The 22,683-nt window shown below is 39.8% G+C and overlaps 3 protein-coding genes across 4 annotated transcripts; 2 read left to right on the forward strand and 1 right to left on the reverse strand.

Annotated features, from left to right (window-relative positions):
• The first annotated feature begins 2,501 nt into the window (after positions 1–2,501).
• irx4b (iroquois homeobox 4b) lies at positions 2,502–8,730 on the forward strand. The gene is made up of 6 exons (XM_044137983.1): positions 2,502–2,953; positions 3,980–4,141; positions 4,262–4,371; positions 4,662–4,818; positions 5,935–6,088; positions 6,175–8,730. Exons 1-6 carry the CDS (start codon positions 2,909–2,911, stop codon positions 6,702–6,704), a joined length of 1,158 nt encoding a protein of 385 aa, XP_043993918.1. The 5' UTR covers positions 2,502–2,908; the 3' UTR covers positions 6,705–8,730.
• Positions 8,731–13,877: 5,147 nt separating this feature from the next.
• ndufs6 (NADH:ubiquinone oxidoreductase subunit S6) lies at positions 13,878–17,718 on the reverse strand. 2 transcript variants are annotated; one of them, XM_044138209.1, is made up of 5 exons: positions 17,620–17,718; positions 16,365–16,573; positions 16,061–16,114; positions 15,204–15,326; positions 13,878–14,003 (listed from the first exon to the last, which is right to left on the reverse strand). In XM_044138209.1, exons 1-5 carry the CDS (start codon positions 17,669–17,671, stop codon positions 13,935–13,937), a joined length of 507 nt encoding a protein of 168 aa, XP_043994144.1. In that variant the 5' UTR covers positions 17,672–17,718; the 3' UTR covers positions 13,878–13,934. The 2 variants fall into 2 exon arrangements, with proteins under 2 accessions (XP_043994144.1, XP_043994146.1); XM_044138211.1 differs by lacking the exon at positions 17,620–17,718 and adding an exon at positions 16,703–16,792.
• On the forward strand, positions 17,670–18,108 carry mrpl36 (mitochondrial ribosomal protein L36). Its single transcript, XM_044138212.1, has one exon. It carries the CDS (start codon positions 17,670–17,672, stop codon positions 18,030–18,032), a length of 363 nt encoding a protein of 120 aa, XP_043994147.1. The 3' UTR covers positions 18,033–18,108.
• The last annotated feature ends 4,575 nt before the right edge of the window (positions 18,109–22,683 follow it).

Below are 22,683 nucleotides of genomic sequence, written 5' to 3' on the forward strand. Positions count from 1 at the left end.
GTTCTAACATTTTGTTGTGGCTTTAATATGCTTTGTTGAATTTCCTTTCCTACGAAAACCCCAAATTTCTACCACAGAAGGGTCTTCAGCGCTCCATCTAGTTCTCTCCAGAGATAGTCAGCTTTACTGTGTTTCCTTGAAATCTCTAACATTTTCTAAGAAGAATGTTTTATATCATTGGTGCGCAGACATTTGCCTTGGCTTATGATTCTCAGAACTCTGAACAGCAGTTTTTACTCAGGGTTGCTTTGGAGAGTCACCTTTGAGTCCATTATAACCACACTACAGAAATAATCCTACTACCTCCTGTTGCCCAAAAAGCCACACAGGAGTGTTGCATTGGTCCATAATTGGAAGTAAAGAGATAAAAAAAAAAAATAATTCCCACCATAAAATACAACAGAGCTTCAGGAAGCTGCTCCATCTCCAACTGGTTGATTGATTTTATAAAAATCAGGTGTTGAATAAAAAGAATATGTTGATTCAACATGTTGAATCAAGATATTCTGCCACCATTTCATTGAAATGTCACCATTTATGACTCACCATAACTGGTAAACTAGAAATTACCAGCAGAGGCGGGAGTCACTTCTTCTGAGGTTTCTCTGCACAAGAAAGTGATGATTGCTGCCTCCAGGTCGGCGGTCAGTTTCTGTCTCAATGAAGGAATTCAAGAATCTTGGTGCCTTGTAACAGAAATTATGGTAGGATGAAGTAGGAGACGGATAGATGTGGTTCATATCTGCAGTCATGTGGCTTATTTTCAGATATGATCTGGCGAAGAAGGACCTGAGTCAAAATGCTCTTGATTTACAGGTCCATCTAGATTCTAATTGCCTCCTTGAGCCCATCAATGGGGAAGATGGGCTCAAGTATTGAAATAGGCTGAGATGTGTTCCTTCAAAGACCTAAAGTTCCCTTTTAGCCTGTGATTCCCTAAGGACTCTCCAGAATGAGGTAGAGTGTTTCTGCAAAACAATATTTAGGTTTTCACAACAACCGATCTCATAAGTGGAACGGGTTGATTGTTCTTAGCTTTTACCGAGCTAAAGTGGGGTATTGTAACGTTATTCCCTCATCACAGAGCGTCCCTCTTCCACTCAGTTCCTTCAGACTAGCCAGCAGCAATTAGCAAACACCTGATGGAACTGCACATCTGTTGAGCTCTTATGAACTTCTTCACAGTACAAAGCTCCTAAGAATGGCTGTCAACGGCATCATGGACAAACATTGTGATGACGTGCTAAACGCAAAGCGTTAGAGCAGAAGCTTCTTAAAAAGACGCAGATTTCAAGGCGTCAAATTGCAAAGTCAAATTTCTTTTGATCCTCTAATGGTCTTAAGAGACGGGGTCATTTGAACCCCACAAGTTTTTTATTGTGTGTATGGGAGGAGCTGCACTGATCCTGTGTGCGCTTTTGCTAGTTTTTTTTTTCCTCTCTTGGCGAGTGGTTTTGGTAACTGACGGTCTGACAGGACGATCCTCCTCCCCCATTGCTTCCCGGCTGTCTGATCGACATTTGCCTAAACGTTGTACTAGAACTGTGGGAGGGCTAAGATATGTGTGATATTTACAACAGCTGAAGGTAACAGCTACTTGATTGTGCTATAAAATGGCACTATGGGCCTAGAAAATACATAATACTGCCCATTTAGAATATTTCTACATAGTACAACACATATAAACAGACTAGCCACTTGGAATAACAGTTGGCTGCTACATCTACTCTATTTAAATAACTTTACAACTCCCCAAAATTACCTTTTATAGTGTCTAGCAAAAAAAGAAGCTTAATAACTGCTGTTTTGACTTAGTTTCTCACAACTTGCTTTGTTTCCCCTTATTTTATCCACAGGATAGCTCAATTATATATACACGTTTTACAGAATATAAACATTGTTGCATTTTAAATCTACCAATCTGCCCATTTATCTCCTCAATTCTCTAAGACCAAAAAGGCAACAGACTGAAGAAACAGCGTTCCCACTTCCTCTAGCGCATCTTAAGACTTGGTTATTAAAAACATGACAAGCCATTCAGCTGCTAAAGGTGCTTACTCAAGGGAATGCGTGGACTGTTCATTGTTTGATTAATTTGCTCGGGGGAGACCTGAAATTCCCCCCCTCCCTTTCCATTCCCCACTCATGAATATGTGGGTGACAGCGAGATTTCTCCGCGGTGACAAGTTATCTAAACTACAGAGGCAAAAACGATTATGCTAATATCAGGTTGTAGTCATCAATCATCCCCTGTCAATGTGGTGTCAACGCATCACCGTCCCTCTCCTCCGGAACGCTCCTCTGGCCACGCGAGGTTGTAAAATGTTTGTAGCGCGTGTGCAAACATCGCAGCTGTGGGTGTTTGTTTGGAGAATTGATCAACGCGCTCTTTGCGCCCTGGGGGGACTGGATCTGAGAGGATCTGAACTGTCCTCTTGGACGGAGGGGCTGAAAGGAAGCTAGGAGGGAATTAATTGGGCGCGTTTCTTCGTCCTGATGGCCACATCGGGCTGACGTCAGAGGAAGACGCGCCTTAAAATCTAAAGAGCGCATCAGGGGGAGACGCGTGCTTAGATCACACACATACACACACACACACGCACGCAAACCAAAGCTTGATGGTTGTAAGAGAGCGGGGAGGCTGTAGAGAGCTGCGGCAGCGGAGAGAGTAAAGCGGAGAAGTTGCTTCCTGAGGCGCGCAGGGATGACAGTTGCGCGTAAACGTCTGCGCGCCACGACTTGGGTCAGAGCGTTGATGATTTTGTGATCTTAAAAAAAAAAAAAACGGAACGTAAAAGTGTCTCTGAATTAGTGTCCGTGGGAAAACAAGCTGCGGGTGGTACGGATGCCGTTGGACGTGCCCACGCGGTTTTCTTCCAGATTTTGCGTTTTTTTCCTACTTTGAACCATGGCGTATTCGCAGCTGGGATATTCCTACTCCACCACACCACAGGTGAGGACTGCTCGTCAAAAAGTTGTTTGGATTTATTAGCTTTATTACTACGTTGATGGAGAAAAATGAGAAAAGTTCTTTTTGTACGTTCATTTGAGTAAATAATGCTTCGTTTATATTTCAAAGATTAAATAGAGTTGTGCAGTAAATCCCTCTATACTCACTTCACCGGAACTAATTGTTTTGTTTCGCATCTTTATTAGTTTTTAAAATTTCTTTCTATTATCTTACCTTTTCTGTTTATTTTCATGTTTTACTTATATTTGTTTTTTTTTTACTGGCCACTTTTGGTTTGACTTTATATTGGTTTGAAATAACAGTTTTGTGTTTATATCTTAGGCTTCATTGTCATGAATTTTCTGTAATTTGTTTAACTGGATTTACTAGTTTCCACGAGGCACTTTTGAATTTATTTTCTTGAATGATCAAAATGACAAAAGTGCAATATTATTATTTTTGAATAAACTGTTAGATAGCTTCTGAAGGTTTTAATTAATTAATTTATTTAGGTACTTTTTGTTAGAGTTTATGTAGATGTTGAATAATTGTATGTATTTGTTTTATTGTGATTAATGTAAATGTACGTTTTATCTTAATTTAGTTTTCACTGGAATCTTATAGTTTTGACTTCATATTGGTTTGCGTTTGTGATCAATCAACTGTTAAAAAATATTCACAGGACTTAGTGGTTTACTTTTTCCCAGGCAATTTTAGCTTGACATTATGTTGGTCATGTTTTATCTTTTTTTACTGTGGTGATTTATAGCTTTTATATAGCAGCTTAAATGACATGCAGATTTTAGTTTTTCACTTTGCAATTGCTTGTGTTCTTAGTTTGAACCTTGTTACCTGGAAGCTCTCCTTAGAGGTGTTATGTTTAGCATCGGTTAGTTCATTTTGTCGCTTGCTGTTGTTTGGATATGAAAACTGTTAATGTAACTGAAAACAAATTGATTGGTTATTAGTAGTTTATGCCATTGTATTTGAACATTTGAATAAAAATGACTGATGCTGATTTCTCCATAGTTTCTGATGACCTCTGGTTCTCCTGCGTCCCACCCGGTGCTGCGCTCCCCGGGTCACCAGCTTCCTCCTGGAAGCGGCATCGGGGTCTACGGCGGCGCTTACCCAAAGAGCCAGAGCTACTACAACACGTGCGCCAGCGACGCTTCCTCCCTCTATTCCAGGGTGAGTGCCAGGCCTCACTTTTATGCTTTTAGCACTGATACAAATGGAAACCACTTTGCACAGGTCAGGAACGAATGTAGGGAAATTGTATATCTGATATTTAAACTTTAACACTTTTAGGGGCCACTAGATCCCAAAGAAACTGCACCCGTGCATTTGGGGACATCTCAGAGCGCCGCCTATTATCCTTATGAATACACATTTGGTCAATATCCTTATGACAGATATGGGTAAGTTAACTCGTTCTCTCAGCTTTAACCATTTACTTTACCTAGTAAATGGTTAAATGATTTTAACCATTTACTAGGTAAAACACCTGCTGCTTAATATATAATTATAATGCACTATATTATTATCATACGTGAACATTGTAAAACTGTCTGAATGTGTCCATGGACATGAAAACGTTTGATTGATGAATTTCAAGACTATTTTTTTTGTGCTAAATAGAAAGAAAAAAAAACAACAACATTTTTTACAATTTTCTCTCCGTTGCCCACGTCTATTGTCGATGGTTCAGGTATTCCTGTTCGGATAGCTCCTCCCGTCGTAAGAATGCCACCAGGGAGACCACCAGCACCCTGAAGGCCTGGCTGCAGGAGCACCAGAAGAACCCGTACCCCACCAAGGGGGAGAAGATCATGCTGGCCATCATCACCAGGATGACGCTCACACAGGTGGGCTTTTTATTCCCAGGAATGCTCAACACTTAATGGTTATTACCTGAATACTTAAACATGAAACAATTAATCGAATATATATATATATATATAATTATTTTATTTTTTTTTACAAATAATCTGAAGTCAACGTTCCAGTCCAGGTTGGAGTCATTATTAGATGACTCCAACCTGAGTCAAACATCTAAATCTAATGCTATAAAAGAATAAGAAAATGCTCCTTTTTCATGTTTACACAAAGAGTTTCTGTTCTGTGTAGAATCGATAAGTCTGTGTAGTTTTGACTTAAGCTATTAAAAACGCTAAAACACAGTCCAGATTCGCCAAAGAGCAGAATTAGGTTTAGCGCTGATGGTTATTGTCTTTAGTGACTAATGGATATTCTCACAATGCTGATAAAATCATTCTCATTGTGTTTTGTCTCGTCACCGATGACTTTCTGTTCTCAATTATCCAAAATCTTGCCCTCCAAACAATTTAAAAGGTGAATGCCACTTCAGCAAGAAATCTTGAAACGTTGACAATCAACATAATCGGACAGCTATTTGGAAAGGGAGTTGATGTCTTGAAAAATCTAAACTACTTGGAAAACTAACTTGGAAAGAAAAGATTCAATTTAACAGCTTTACTTAACCAGGCAAAGTGGCATACTGATACAATCAGGACTTGGATAGAGAAATACTGCAGTACATTACATCTCATAACACCTATAATGGTAATGCTTCATTCAATTTTTTTCTTAGCGCTCCACAATAAATTGAATGGAAGTTTGTGCAATAGTATGATTCCAAAGACAGCTTGGAAGCAATATTTCATGGGCTACTTCCTATATGTACCATTGATTCAAACCCTGCCAATTGGATGGACTTTCCCAATCCTGTGTACTTACACAAGATTGGGCCAAGACGTTAAAGCTTAAGAAAAAATGGTGTACATTTTTTCCCCAACATAAAAATGCTGGGAAAAGACTATGATAATACAGAAAATTTGGCAATATTCATTGCTGTGTTATGTTTTCTGAATGTCATGCAGATATTTTCTACTTTGGGTGGTCTTTTATTAGAATTTTCCTTCATCTGGAACTCATTTCAAGTGCCTCTCTATGTCCTTCAGGTGTCTACGTGGTTTGCCAATGCACGCAGGAGACTAAAAAAAGAGAACAAGGTGACATGGTCACCAAGAGCCTGTAAAACTTCTGATGAGAGAGGCTGTGATGAGGACAGCAGTGAAGCCGAGAAGCCGCTTAGAAGTAGCACACACCTTCACGGTAAGAAAATCCAGAGCCAGTTCCTCATCTTTTGGATGCAATTGGCAATCAGTCTCCCTGTTGCCTGAACTGATTGTCTTTTGCAGATCAACGATGTGGAGAACTGCAGAGTGACCTTGAAGACTTCGACATGGTGGAGTCAGATGCTTCTGAAAGTGACCCGAAGTCACATGTTCTACCAGAGGGCAAAGAAGCAAACTCAAACGCAGAACACCCACGTGGGCAAAGACTGTCTGCGGATTGCCCTAAACTAACACCAGTCAACCATCAAAGCAGCTCCTTCTACATGAATCCCAACCTTCAAAGTCCAAAGCCCAAAATCTGGTCTATCGCGCACACTGCTGTTCCCCCAGAAGCCGGCTCCCCACCAGACTACCCCCCATGCATGCTATCGTCGACCCGGTCCTCCTCTCCTGTGTACTCAACAAACATGGCGCTCACCAGTGTGGACAGGCAACAAGAGTCTCCAGTGGCCACACTGAGAGAGTGGGTGGACGGAGTGTTCCACGGTCCTCCGTTTCAGCAGCCTAAACCAGCGGAGGCGTGGAAAAGCCTCAACGACAGCGAGACGTCTGTTCAGTCCTTTGAACTCTTGCAGTCTACACCGTGTTTGTAGTCTATGAACATTGTAGCACTGGGACGTATGGACTAAAAACAAAAGTCTACATTTTGCTTTCCATGACGGAACGGAGGGACTGCAGTTCTCCAATACAAGGTTTCTTGCAAAAAAAAAAAACAAACAAACAAAAAAAAACTTTAGAGTCTTAAATGGGATTTGTTTTGCCACCATACTGTAAGTCATAAAGAGCTTAATGGTAAAGAAATTATTTTAGCTCCAAAGGAAAAAGTCAGCAGAATTTTCCTTGTAGCAGTGACACAACCTCCAGCCATCCTTGTGTCTGCTTTATACTGTAAGGCTGGTCTGGTCCTAAAACACTCCTACACTCTCCTCCCAAAAAGAAATTCAAAGTTTTGCTTGATGAAAACTGATGATAAAGTATGAATTACATTTGTAGTTTAGGTATTAAAATGAGTTTCTGTGAAGGCTTCAGCAGTAAAGCTCCCCTATGTGTATTCAAAGGGTTTTTACCTCAAATCTGAGAAAAAGTGAAGAAATCCTCAGACCGGTGAAAGGCTGATAGCTAGTCAGACGGGGGTCTCAGCTCAAGCTGATCTTGTCCATTTAAAACGACTCAGATTTATAAAACGTTATACTAGCATATGTTAGGTATCTACACATTTTCGCTTACTCAGCTTGTTTGTATTTAGCCAAATAGCATCACTGTTAAGCTAAAAGAATGGTGGTTAGGGCTGGTAGCTGTGTTAGCCGGCTTGATCAGTTTGCTCTATGTTCTCCAAGAACAGAGCAAACTTTTGGATTTCCGACCATCAATTGTGCGAGGTGTGTACGATAATGTAACTTTAACAAAGCTAAAGTTACATTGAGAAGCCCTGCTGGTTGTATCGATACATCAGCTGTGATTCAGCAGTCTGCTTTAAATCCACCTGGAGTGGCAGAAATTTTTAGAATGTGTAAATGGCCGTCGGGTTGGTCTGCAGCATCAAAGATGGTACATACCAAATATTGTACAAGCGACTCGCAACTAGGGGAAGGCTAGCAAGCTATTTACACAGACCCCAGTCTTTAGTGATTTAAGAAATTTAAGTCAAACTAACAAACACTAACTTAGCTAACATCAATGCAAGCTAAGCTATCTTAACAACCATTGATTACTTTAAGAATAGGACATTTTTAACAAACATTGCCTGTGTTACTATGCATAAATAAGCTTCTAGAAGCTGCTAGATATCAATCTGCCTGACTGGCTTATCATGAGTCTGGGCAGATAATTTCCAAGCTATAAAAAGCAAAGGAGAATACTATCTGCAATGTTATTGCGTAAATGAAGAGATAACCCCGCAAATCCTAAATTTGCGGGGTTAGAGTGGATTGAGTCTATGGTGGCGGGGCATATCAATACAGCTGGTGGCATTTGTTAGCGTAACTAGCAGATGCCTCTGCTCAATACCATGAGCGCTGTTCAGTTTGGAAAAGTTGGTAATAGTTAAAGCGTAGACACACAATATATCCCAATCGAGGATAACGTTTTAATATTCAATGATTTCAAATTGGTCATATAATCTAAAATGGCTAGCAGTTAGATCTCAATTTCTCTGAGATTTTTTTCACTTATGTCCAGACTTACATGCGACGTCTTTGACCTAAAGCTAAGGGAAATATTATTGCTATTTTAACTTCACAGAACATTTTCTTTTTTTGAGAAAAGCTCCTTTATAGGAAACAGTCAGTGAGGAGCACCTGATCCTATTTTAAAAACATAATAATCCTCGACTCTTTTATAACTCGTAGGCTCTAATGCACTTCAGCGACCAGAGTCAAATCCTGCACAGTTTCCACTCATGAAATGAAAAACACATGACTGTACACTTGCACCACGGCCTGCACATGCACTAAGTCACAAAAATAAAAAGTGTATCCTGTAGCATGGCAATGTTTTTGGTGTGTCCTGGCGTAGTAATGGAATCCCTTTAGATGATATAAAGCCTTCTCTGGAGCTGAGGGATACACCTCTGAAGCTTTGGCTAAGTGTGTATGTGCGCCACAGAGTTTGTTTGTGTGTGTTTGGACGGAGTGAAATGGGGCGGTGTGAGAGTGGGTGCAGGGGGGGGGGGGAGTGGGTGGTATTCAGCCGTGACTAATGGAAACACACAGAGGAGGGTGCTGCTAAATTGTTAAATCGATGCCACTTCCACCTCGGCTCCAGATATAGCTGCAATCAGCGATGCGTCTCTTTTCATTAGGCGCTTTTTGACTTTGTCAACCTTGGACAGCAGGAAGATCCTTCCCACAAATAGAGAAAAAAAAAAATCATAAAAGCATCTGGATAATACGAAGTGTCACACCTTTATCTGAAACATGATATTTTTTCTACCTTTGCAGGAAACAGAAATTGTTCAAATTCAAATAGTTATGTTTAAAGGCCAGAAAGTTTTAGCTTTTTTCTAAAAAAAACAATGAATAAAAACAATTCTCAACCACTGCATAAAGAAACGCAAAGAACTTGTTTTCCCATCTTTCTCCTTTTCCTGCTCCTGTTTTTTTTCTTCTTCTTTTTCTTATTTAGAAGCGGTAATAAAGTATTTATCAGAACAGAGGAGGGATCTGCCTGGGCTTTGTATGGAATTAACCATTTCAGATTAAATAATTCAGGATGAATTCAACCGAGAATTTTATTCTGTTTCTGCTTCATGAATAAGTAAAACTTAAGATGATAAATAATGGCATCTGTCTTCTTATTTCGATAAAACTTTTCTTTCTTCTGCGATCATCCTGACAGGACCTTCGCTTGTGGCTGGCTGCTAATTTATCTTTCATAGTTACGATGAATTTCTTTTTTCACTTTGTCTAAATTTAACAGACCAGGAACAACACAGTTTTGTTCCCGTCTTGGAATCAAGGCAGATTCGAAGCGGCGGTGTCGTTAAGAAACTGGCCTGGAGAGCCGTATAGAAGTTATGAGAAGTAAACTTGTTCTCACCTTTTGCTGTTTGGGTGACGCGCTTTTTTTTTAAAATTTGTCCAGAAAAGATGGAATAAACAACCAGTTTTAGATTTTTAAATGGTAGACAATGAAATAAATCTTGATTAAAAAACTCCCAAAAGTTTCTGATTTTGCCTATCTGACCACACTGGACATCAATAGATTTTAAGCGGTTTGCGATACCATGTAGGATAGCAGTACTATGCAGCAGAACTGCATTCTGGGTACAAAATAATCGTCATTTGCTGAACCGCATCCCGGGTGGAGGGTATTATGAGAGGAAACAGAACTGCAGGGTAAACAGTCTTCACCTACTTCAAAGAATTGGTAATGGTCGATTTACTGCAGAGTGCATCTGGAAAGTTTCCATGGGGGCCACCCACATGCTCAACTCAATCGGTCTTTCCAGCACCATAAGATGAGTCACCAAGACACATTGAAGTAGAGAAATAACTGGTCAACAACAAATTTCTTGCTGTTTTTGCCCCCACAAAGATATTTTTTGACACTGTTGATCATGACAGCTGAACAGAAACAAAACTGAAGTTATAATCTTTGGACCCAAAGAGTAACAATCTAGAGTCAGCAAGCAGCTTCAGCAGAAACTATTTGATCAGTCCCTGAATCCAGATGGACTAACATCTTCAGAGTCACATAAAGACAGCTGCAAAGTTGGCCTTCTACCACCTGAAGAACACTACCAGGATTAGACGACTAATGTCTCAGCAAAATCTAGAGAAACTCACTCATGCATTTGTCTTTAGTTGTATTGATTACCGCAATAGTTTCTTCACAGGTCTGCCCGATCCAAAATGCTGCTGCTCACGTTCTCACTAAAACCAGTAAAACCCCAGTCCTAAAGTCCTTCCACTGGATTCCTCTAGATCAGATAGTTTATAAATCACTGAGCACCACAACACATTAAAGATCTGCTGTTGTATCAACCTTCCTGAACCTCTCAGGCCTTCTGGTTCTGCTCTGCATCCCTAGAACCAGAACCAAACATGGCGAAGCAGCATTCAGCTTCTGTGCACCACAAATCTGGAACAAACTTCCAGAAAACGGCAAAACAGCTGAAACACTGACTTCCTTTAAATCCAAGCTACAAACCCACCTGTTAAGAGTTGCCTTGGATTAGTAGTAACTGGAACACTGATCAACATATTTGATGATTTTAAGGATGGCAAAATGTAATGTTTGTTGCTTGTTTCATAATTGATGACAGTTTTTATGACGCAAGGCACTTTGAACTTCCTTGTTGCTGAAATGTGCCATACAAAAAAACCTGACAACGTTCAAAGTGAAACAGGATGGATAAACTGATGGCGTTCCAGGACAGTTCAGGCCACGTTAGACCCAAAAGATAATTAGAAAGAGGTTTTTTTCTAAGTAACTCAGACTGGTGTCTGTTAGCTGTGTATTTTTTTTCTATGCTTTGAAAAAATTCTGATGGAATGTCTTAAAACAAAATTCTGACAACTTCAAATTACTCCCCTCTGCACTTTCAGTCTGACACCTATTTCCTTTCAACACCATCTGAGCCTCTGTTGCAAATCCAAACACGCAAACACACCCACTGGCATATATACACTCACAGTTCCAAGTCTCTTGTGTCGTGTCACACACACTTTGTTTTTTTTTTGTTTTTTTTTCCCGGAGCTATCAAAGCGCTGAGTGCAAACTCTGTCCTCCAAATACCGTCTCGTGTCGCCAGAGGTGTCTCGCTCCCCACGGTAACCCCCTGAGCTCTTGGCACAAGAACAAGTCATTATTTTCATGGTAAAGGTCAGAGGCTCTGTCACCTGACCAAAAGCTGAGCCGAGTGGAGTCGCCTCGAGACAATGACCAAAGGTCAGCTTTCTGATTTGCCTCTCTCGCAGCGAGCGTGGACTTGAGGAGGATGGGGCTGCTCCCAGATCTGCCCGTGAGCCCCCTTTCGGGTCAGGTTGGCTTCCGGACGTGGAGCCTCAGATAATTGGAGTTATGGAGCTCCATAATGAGCCTGGGGCTCTGTAATGTGACACATCTTAAAGTAGAAATATTTTAATAGGGCAATTACAGAGAAGAGGAGGATGTTTTGTGTGGAGTGAGTGATTGTTGTGCGCAGGACTTTGTATTGAGGAACTCCCTGGCATTTAACTCCATTATCTATTGCTCTGCGTTGGGGACATTTCTAATGTGATTAGTCTCATTTGAGCGTATCTTTTTCTGATTCTTCTGACCTGGCAGTGCGGGTCAAACTACAGGCAGAGCTGTATTTGCAATTACCCTCTGATATTATGCAGAGGGACAGAGGTGGGCTGGATGTAGTGGTAGACCCTGCGCTGATTTAACCACTCAAAAAACCAAACCCTTCAATGAGTCCAACCGCAAATTGGTTGAATGTACAATTATAACCTGGACTTACTTGACACATACACTGTTGGGGAATACGATAATATACTGGGTGATGAGTCTACAGCGTTCCTACACATTCCTAATGCCCAAATTCCAAACTTTTCCGGCATTGAATTAGCCAAATTCCCATCCCATTTTAAATCTCCTTTGACCAAATATAAGCACAAAAGTTGAGAGAAAATTAACACCTGACATTTCAATACGAAAGTGGCAAATTGAAATGAATAAAATTTGCCACCAATGAATGAATGATGGTGGAATAGACAAGTGGAACATAGACAAATTAATCAAATGAGTGGATTAACGATGGACACACTGATGAATGACGGACAGATGGACGGTAGAGAAACCGATGGATGGATGAATAGATCGATAGATAGAATAGATACTAATAATGAATGGAAAACAGACAAAAGGTTGATGAGAGACAGACAGATGGAACGACAAACGCTTGGGCAGTTGATGGGCAAAGAAAGTGATAACTGATGGACGAAAAACAGATGAATGGATAGACAAATGGACTGGTAGACAAACATATAGGTGGATGATGGACACACGGATGAATGAATAATACAGCAAATGACCAACTGAAAAATAGGTGGAAAGGTAGAGATAATGGAATAGGCCGATGAATGGATGAATATTGGGAAAAATCTATAGATGGGGAGACATGGATAGACAGATAAATGTAGAGACAGAACTACGGATGACAAACAAATGAGTGGACAGAAAATGGGACGGATGAATAGATAAACCAGGTGCAGAGATATAAATACTCCTTAAACACCTGAAAATACTTCAATGATTCCAGACTTTTCCAGGGTGAACAGAAAGCATGTTTAATACCAGTGAATAATTTAAAGGTGCAGCAAAACGTAGCATAAAAAAAAAAAAAACACTACTCTGTCATTCAGCTCATCTCGCTCAGTTTCATCGGTAAGACTTTGCTGCCGGCGATGCCTACAACTCAACCACCCGTCACCTCCGAATCAACCAGACGCACTGACCGCCAGACCAAGCAGTCGTCTCCCTGACACCGACCCGGCTCACATGCCTCGATTTAACAATGCACCCCACTCCCTACCCCTTCAATCATCCACTGTGGTCTGCCTGGAGATGAGGTTAACTACAGCATCAGGCGTACTTCCAGGAGCCACCAGGGCCAATTATATCAGCCTGACAACTCCCGCCCCACCCGACCTGAGCCCCGTGGAGTGGAAAAATGCAGTTCCACTGGCTGCATCACCAGGGACCGAACACACCAACAGTGTCTGGAGCCTGAGCCGAGCACGGGCCAATTTGGCATGCAGGGGTCTATGGAGAATAAGACCTGATGAAATATATATATGATCTTCTTCAAACATGTATCGTTCCGCTCTGCTGTGTCTCTGCAGGAAGGGCCCGGAGTTTTCCAGACAGATCATACGAGAGGAGATGCATTATGAAGCTAAAGTTCTCTCTGCAGGCATGAGCCTAATCTCTAATAGACAAGATTAATTTTGAAAGTTCAGAAAATGTTGTGAAAGCAATGTAGATTAACATATGTTGTTCTTTTATTTCATACCTATCCTTTTAAAAAGCAACAACAACAAAAAAGCTACAGTTTGAAGCTAAAAAGCAATTCACTGTTTGGACAGTCAGCTGAAGTACATATGTAGCACAGCACTGACCTCTGTTGGTCAAATACTAGAACTGCATTAAACAGAATCCAGGAATCCAGTAAAATTCAACCTCTATTTTTAAATATTTATAAGTATCACATTCCATTTTTTCCCTCGTTAAAGAGAAGCTTTGTTTTTTGGGGTTTTAAAAAAAAAAAAAAAAAGCTCTCCCCGTTAGACAACATAATTTATTTTATACAGAGAAGCAAATACAGGGCTGATGCTTCAGTGATGATGCTTCTGCTTGAACTGCAGTCCACAGTAGCCACACGTCCCCACCTTTGTGTCCTTATCCTGAGTGGAAACAACAAGACGCCTGTATTAGTGGAAACACTGTGTGGGCCATATACATTTACGGTGCCATACACAACAATCTTTGCAGATTTTTTCCCCAGACTCGAACACATTACAAACACAAACTTCAAAAGATTTTACTAGGGTATCCACTACGAGAAACTAGGACACGTCGATACCGGGAAAACACTTCATTGCAACACGGCATTCTGAAAATTACAATAGTTGCATTGATTATGATTATTAATCAACATTAATGACATTTTTCTTTCTTCACAACAACACAATGTCGCCATTTCGGGCATTAAATATAAGCATCAGTGGTGGCCATTATACAGGTGGCTGGAATCCATCCAGCTGGCCAAACATCCATTAACGTCTGGACTAGGGCTGGGCAATAAGTTAATTTTATCAATAGCTGAAATTTGGAAAATCGGGATTTTATTTTTCTTAACCAATGCACTCATTGGGTTTCCATAGTTCAGAGTGATGTCAATACGCTCAGTGCCAACCATTTTGTTCGACAAGCAGGTTTCATAACTTCTATTTATTTTGACTTTGAATTCTGGCCAACTTCACAATGAAATGCAACAGGCTAAATGTTTCTTCTCTTCCCGTTACAAGAATAAAGTTATAACATTATAAGAATACGGTCATAGTAATTCAAGAATAAAGTCAGATGACAAAAAAGTCAAAATAGGATGAGAAAAAAAGTTGTAATAATAGGAAGAATAAAGTAGTAATTTAATGAGAACTCCAACAAAGAAAAAAAAACCCACTAAATCATCCAACCTTTTCTCTAATTAAAACAACTTTTTTCTCATAATTTTAAGACTTTCTTCTAGATAATTTACGTCTTTATTCCGATGATATCTTGACTCGTAATCCAACAAAACTCTTGTAGCACAACTCAGAAGGGATGACTGAAATAAAAGCCATTATTTAAGTCATATCGCCCAACCCTCGTGTGCAAAGTATAGAAATGCTTCAGTAACATTTAGTTGTTAGCTTTATATAAGAAATTAACACATGACAAAATGGAGGGTTGTTGCGAAGACAAAAAAAAGTGGATCATTCCTCTACTGTAATTTACGGCTGTTTGTTCCTTAGAATTCACCTTTTCTTTGGTGGAAAACATATTCCTTGTACTTATTTCACACAATTTTTCATTATATTAGCAATGACATACATAAATCTTACCAAATTGATGTAGACTTTGGGATGTCCAAGTGCTCCTCCGCCTCCATCACAAGACACCACTCTGGCCTCCAAGTGTGTCACTGGCTCTTCTGCCACAAGGTTGATGGCAAAATTCTTATTCACCTTAACACAGTACATAAATAAATAGAAGAAAACGCTACAAATCTCCAAACAAAGCCACCAGCATATGTTTTAACTGCCCAGAAGCAACATTGGGGGTTTTATTTTTTTCTAAAATGTAGTTCTTATGATGAGAAGAAGTCATTAAACAGAATATAAGAATAGAAGAGATGAAATATTAGTATCAGTTCAAACAAGTTATATTAAAAGGAAGTTGAGAGCAAATTTTCTATCAAGATATTTAAAGAAATATCTTTTCTTTTGTGTTCTTTTGTGTATGCATATTCACATAGCAACCAAAAATTACTACAAATTTGCCTTTTAACCAGTACCTAGTTAAATAAAAGGGCAACAAATGAATAAAAATATTCAGTGACACATTTCTGGTATTCTTTACTTTGGATTTTCTGGCTATATATATATATATATATATATATATATAAATTAAAACACTTCACAGCAGCCATGACAAGCTATATGTATTTATTGATTCAATACAATTATAAAATTACAAACTTTTCTGGGACCTCAGCTAAGTTATTTTAATGAAAAAAGAATAATCCTGTTTGCGCTCATGCAAGTTTATGGTCTTTTCCATTTATGTAATTAAATTTCATATCCCTGTTTTAGATCTTATCATCTGCAGACACATATGTATTTCAACATGTCCATTTAAGTATCTAGTGCATCTCATTTCATGTGATAGTTTGTTGCAGGTTGTTGCATTGACTACTTGCCTCTTTCTGTCTTCCGACAAACCGAGCTCTTCTTGGGTCTTTATCATCAAACACCTAAAGGAAACGACATTCCAGTCAGGCTTTACATTGATTTCATCGAAGTCATCTATATCACACGCTTGGAAATTGAGATAAAATGCAATTCTTTTAGTGTTTAATGAATGTTGAGCAAAATAAGTAGCCCATATCCTATAGCAAAGGTGCTGTCCGATAATGGAGCTATAGCAACATTTGAACTTGGCTAAGGTGAGCTAACAGTGGGCCTACGTTAAAGCACTAAAAGCAGGGGACGTTTTGAACCTACCTGGCCGGTATGAGTGATAGGCTCGCCGGTACTTGAAACCTCCACGCTGTATCGGTGGACGGGTACAGCAGTCAACCTCACTGGCTGAACGAGCACCTTAGCGTTCCTAGTGAAGGACAGAACTCTGCACACAGCGGCCGCCATGTTTACAACAGTCAAGCTCCTGTGGTTGGGGAGGAGACTTTGGAATATTTTTCCCGGGGTACTGCCTGTAAGGTACAAGTACAAACTGGAGGCTACAAATACATTTCACTGAAATTTGTGCATTTAAAACACTACATTGGTAAAATAAGAAATAGAAACTAACAAAGAATTATTTTAGAGCATAATAAACCTACCGTTGTTTAAAAGCCACGCAGTTAAACAACCTTAAAAATCAGACTGCGGGAAACAATAGTCACCAACACTTAACCCGGAACCGTACATTGAGACACAAATGCAAGAGTAGCATTGTGGTCTTGTTTCGACGTTTCAAAGGCAAATATCGGTGCTATAACGCATGCTTTGAATCTACTCAAAATTATCAGGTGGTGTGTTTTAATTTTTGACTTCTTAAATGAATAGCGTTATGTGCGAGTTTATGTTTAAGCCTTATTTATCCAAACTCTGAGCCGTCTGGTTTACATCGCGTAGCTGTTTATGCACGTTTTACAAATACTTAACATATAGTTATACTAAGGGGAATTAATTTATGTATGGTTGTGTTTTATATTTAACCCTTTAATGCTGTGTTGAATAGTTACTTCCACCCCTTCCCTTTTCCCGTTTTGTCATTGGAAACACAGACTAACGTGTATTTTATTGGATTCAATGACATTGACAAACACAAAGTAGCGCATAATTATCATGTGGAAGAAAAAGAACCTCAGCATCCCATGGATTAATGCTGCCATCACCGTGTTTTACCATGAGTTTGGCATGTACACGATATTGTTGCCATTTGCAATGCAGTTTGTTATCTAACGGAACAGCTATACATGCTATTCAGGAATGAAATTATCTACTGAAGGCTGTCAGAATAAATTGTGTTGAATCCAATGAATGCATGCCACACTTTACAGTCTTTTTTTTTTCTATTTATTTTTTTTAACTGTATTTTTTTTTAGCTACCTCTACAGTTATGTGCTCTGTATCGGTCTGTCGCACAAAACTCTTTTAAAATACATTGAAGTATACTAAACGTTGAAAAATTCAAGGTGTAAAATGTCCATATTTTTTTCAGATAAACCGTATAGTCGCCTAAACCGCGTTTAACCTTTTTCACTTCTAATTTTCCTCATGAATATCTCTGCAGCCTCTGTCACCATGGGTCCCCTCTTGCTGAAGCACCTGGCTGCCTCGCTGAGTCGACAGGTTCTCCAGATGAGCCGTTTCAATCCCACCGTCTCCACGGCAGCGGCGAGTGCGTACAGGTGTCTGTGGACGGTCGCGGCCGCCCCGCGCTCGATGCTCCTGCTGGCGGCCAGAGTTACGCCTCTTCCGTCGTCTGTCCTCCCGGTCCAGGGCGCGCCGTCCCTGCTGCGTCTTCCCGGGGCCCATCCCTCGGCGGGGATGAAGACCAAGTCGGCCCTGAAAAAGCGCTGCAAAGACTGCTTCTTTGTCCGAAGGAGGGGGCGCTTGTATGTGTACTGCAAGACGCACCCGAGACACAAGCAGAGGCAGGGCTGAACTGTTGAGAGCGTGCCGAGAAATGTACGAAGGATTTACCGAATCACTGCTGTCATAATAAATTGTCACAATGTTGTCATTGGGATTTATGTGACTTCTTTTAAAACGCAACAGAGGAGTCGAATATATTCACATTTTTTACATAAAGATGACTAAGAAAACAAATTAAACACTCATTAAATAGAAAATATGAAGGTTTTCTGTAGGAAACTTATTTTTCAATTTATGTTTCAGATTTGGAAGCCTTGAGATTCGCTTTGAGAAACTATTTGCCCTGTCAGACATTTCTCCCATTTTGTTTGCCCCTCCCACACACACACACACACACACTTCAGTGTTCCACTTTTGAAAATTTTTGTAACCTCATAAAGCACTTTTTGAAGTTTTTTTTTTCAGTCATGAGGAGGGAGAGAAGCGCCAGCATGACTGACAACGCTAATTCCCGCCTCCTGATTGATTGTTTCCAGCTAGCATTGAGAAAAGGTTGAGGAGCTCCAGTTATTCACAGATTATCTGTTTCATATGCTGTCACAACATAGTGACAGTTTCAACAAATATATATATATAAATTAAATGTTGCAGCTTTCAGTGTAACAAAAATAGCAAAAGCAGAAGAAATGTGCAAGGGACTATTTTTTTTACATGGGTTTATGTCACTGTTAATCCACAAGGGGGTGCCAAAGTCGCTTACATATCAACCCAAGACGAAATTGAAGGGGGCGCAAAAAAACCCATAAAGACGGTCTTTCTTTTACTCTCTTCTCTTAAATGGATTTTCTTTTGTTATAGTAATGTAATAAATCATTTGTTTATCCTGAAATATTGTAGCTGCACCCACTGCCAGTTGGTGTACACTGAATGGCATTGAACCTTCCTCAGTGTGCCAGCAGCCAGGTTGAGCTCCAGCGCTTCTTAATTCCAGTCCTCAGGCCACCCCTGCTCTGCATGTTTTAGATGTACCTCTATTCCAGAGCAGCTGATTCAAATGATTGCATGACCATCAAGTGCTGCAGAAGCCTGTTAATCACTCGTAGATTTAATCCAGGGGTGTGACAGAAGGGAAACACCTAAAACATGCATGGCAGGAGGGCCTGAGGACAGGAATTGAGAAACACTGAGCTAACCCAACTGGCTACAAGATGTTTGGTGACAAACGAGAGTACACATGGCTCTGCTTGAATGAATTTCCAAACGGTCACTATTTGCTGATGGTGGAACACAGAACAATAAAACAGTCACATGAATAGCATTACATATGAACACACAGCAGTAGCTGGCTACCTTTTAGAGACCACATTATGGGGGAAATTACAAACCTTTGAATGAGTGAAAAAGCGTTAAAATCCCCCGTGGGATGCTAATTAACAGCCTTGCAAGTTGAGGATGTCTTTTTTTTTTTTCTTCCTTTTTTTAACTGGCTGGTTTGACTCCACCTGTAAATACTGACTGATGCCAACTTTTGATGTGGAGCCGATGACCTGGTCCGCTAAGGATTTCATTGTAGATAGCAGCCATCTGTGGCTTTGAGGCTCAAACAAAGTCTGTTTACATGGACAGTTGCTGCCGTCTAGAAAATAAAAGAGAGCTGAAATTAGTGGGCGGATCAAATGTGGAATAAACAAAGCATCAGATAAATGTACTTCAATGAGGGCCAATCACCTGGAAACATCTACAGCGCACATCCTCAGCTTGTTAGTGAGGCAGACTTTCTGGTTGACTTGAAAAGCCACTTTCCCACAACAGCAGACATGTTGTTTTAGAGAGGACGAGTGTGCGGCTGTTTATGCATGTGTCTTGTGATGCAGGCTTTTATACTCTTACCTGTCTAATGTTTCAGTGTTGCTTTTCACTTTTAATCATTTGAAAAGTGAGACAAGATACAAATTTGGGGTGAGGTACGCTGGATGTCTAGAGTGTACTCTCTCACGTTGAAGGGACAGTGTTGCGTAAAAGCTTTTTTGAGCTTCACATCATGTTATGAAGTTATTCCCTCATCAGAAAGATACCTGGGAATCTTTGAGTCTCCCATGGCAATCATTCGGGTTAGTAAAACGGTTGCTCCTTCCAACTAGCAGCAATTAGCAAACATCTGCTGGAACTGCGCATCTGCTATGCTTATTTTAAGAACCATTCTCAGTCCGGTGGTCTGACAAATGCCAGATAGAGAAATGTTGTGCTCGCGTGCGGAAGGCAGAACTTTGGAAAGAGACAGAGGCCCAGTTTCAAGGCAACACGCTGTGAAATCGAATTTCTTTTAAGTCATGTTTGACATATACAGCATTTACACAGCAACTGAATGTGACATAATGACTTGACTGTGCTATAGAAATGCCACTATGTGCCTGGAAAATACATAACACTACCTCTTTTTTAGCACTGTTGCCTTGCAACAAGAGGAACCTGCATTTGAATCCCAACAAGATCCCAAAAACATGCATGCATGCGAGATCAATTGATTTGTGAATAAAAAAAAATAAAAAAAGAGTACTGTCTCTTAAGAATCCATTAGTAAACTTGATGCAAATGTTCTCCAAAGCCTTCTGACCTAAAATTGTCTGGACATGTGTTGTCCACTGTCCTCTTCATGTAAATCCAGATACTTTGTCAGATTATGTTCTGGATTCTGGCTCGGATGGTTCCAAAACGTCTGCTGTTGATTTAGATGTATGACTGTCCTGACAATCATACATCCAACAGCACACACCTGGTCTGGTGTGTGCTGTTGGTGATGGGTGGTGTTGTTCCAATCCCAAACAGTTCTTTTGGAGAAAATGGCTTCTAAGTTCAAGTTTGGCTTTGTAAAATGTTACCACATTCTTCCATAAAGTTTTGGGAGATTTTAGTCAGACCTTGACGTGTCCTTTGGAAGAAAAGACTGTTGCCTTGTAACTTGACTCCTAAGTCCAAATAGGACAAATACCAGAAATTATTGTCACATGTAATACAACACCAGCTCTGGGGAATTCCTGCAGTTCATTCAGTGTTGCTGCATGGCCTATTTGTTGCCTCAATAACAATTTTCTGTTTTATCTTTAAATCAGTTTTGGCGAAACCTCCACTTGTGATGGGCTTGATCCATATTTTTCCCCAACTATTAATTGCTGTCTACACTGTTCAGTGTACATCAAAATAGCTCTGTAGGTCATAGCTAATAATAAACAAGCTCCAATGTATATCAAGGTGAAATTGCTAAATATTTTCCCAACAGATAAACTTTAAGTGTTACTCTTGGTCCCGACGGTTTCTGAAAGTAGATCTACCAGTTTTCCACGTCTTCTGCTGTGAAATGAAATCCCAGGCAGACACACCGTCTGTTTTTAACTCTAGGCTTCAAACTTTCCGATCTCTGTAGTTGTGTTGCTGTAACCTCAGACTGCTACAGGCAACGTTGACCACTTTTCCTCAGCTTGCTTCTTTCTCCTACTACTCTCCAGTAGTAGGAGTAGGAGAAAGCTGAGCTAGTACTGCCAACTGACTGTGTTTACTGTTTGTCATCCTATTGATTTTATGACAGGCTGGGAATTTGTTTGCAGCCGAACCAGTTCTTCTGTGTATTTAATGGCTCTGTGTACATTTATCTTTTTCTTTTTTTTTTCTTTGTTTTTGTGAAGTTTTATGTTGTAAACATCTGTAGTGAACTGCCATTATATGAGGGGTTTGCAACCTGCATCCCCTTTAATGACTCTTAGTAACTTTGTTCATTAAAATGTAATGAACAATTATAAACAAATCAAACTGAATAAACATGAAATAGCATTTTTTAAGCAGGAAAGAAATAATTGCTGATGAACATCACTATTCATATCATTTGTAACAATCCAATTAGTCACATAATGAAGGATCATTAGTAAACTCTTTGCAAAGTTGAACTCTAATCTACTTAAATATTAATTTCTATTGGTTGAAGATTATAGCAGGTTCACATGTTTGCTTTAATTATTAAGCCAGTTCTCGTTCTCTTGCACCTGAACCTGCAGTCTGTTTCTTTCCTGCGCAAATCTTATCTCTTGTCTGGAGCTTGGAAACATGATGCATAATTCCCACGCTTGGCCTGCAACGTAACAAATACGCAAATCATATCAAAACGCTTTCCACCCAGAGGAAAAACTGTAATCCGTCAAAATTCAACTCTGACATCAAGCTAACACAGCGAGTTGACCCCGGCCGTGAACGACTATCAACGTCAGCTTAAGATGCATTTTAACTTTTCCAAATGGAAACCAACTGAAGCTGGTTGAAAGAGACAGAACATGTAAGAAATAATAATTAAAGTGACTATAAATAAAAAATCACAACTAGCTCCAGCAGGTGGACGGTAAACATAGAAGATATAAAAACTAGTAAAGCTAATGTTATAATCTGGAAATAACTAAATGTACGTGTGTGTGCCTTAACAGTGTATTTAATAATTCAGTGTGAGCAACAACAACAAAAAGAAAAAAAACCTCTCAAGCACTTTCTGACATTATTTTACTTAAGAATGATTAATTATTAATCCACACAATCAGGATTTTAAGACTTTTCTTCCTAATGAGACGATTAAGAGCAGAGAAGTAAGTGCATCTAGGTCATGTAATTTTAATAATGCCATCTGTAAGTTGTTCACAGACTTTTTATTTTGAATATGGTCCTTTCTCGTTGCTTTCAAAAT

The sequence above is a fragment of the Gambusia affinis genome, linkage group LG14 (assembly GCF_019740435.1).
Source record: "Gambusia affinis linkage group LG14, SWU_Gaff_1.0, whole genome shotgun sequence".
Classification (NCBI taxonomy): domain Eukaryota; kingdom Metazoa; phylum Chordata; class Actinopteri; order Cyprinodontiformes; family Poeciliidae; genus Gambusia; species Gambusia affinis.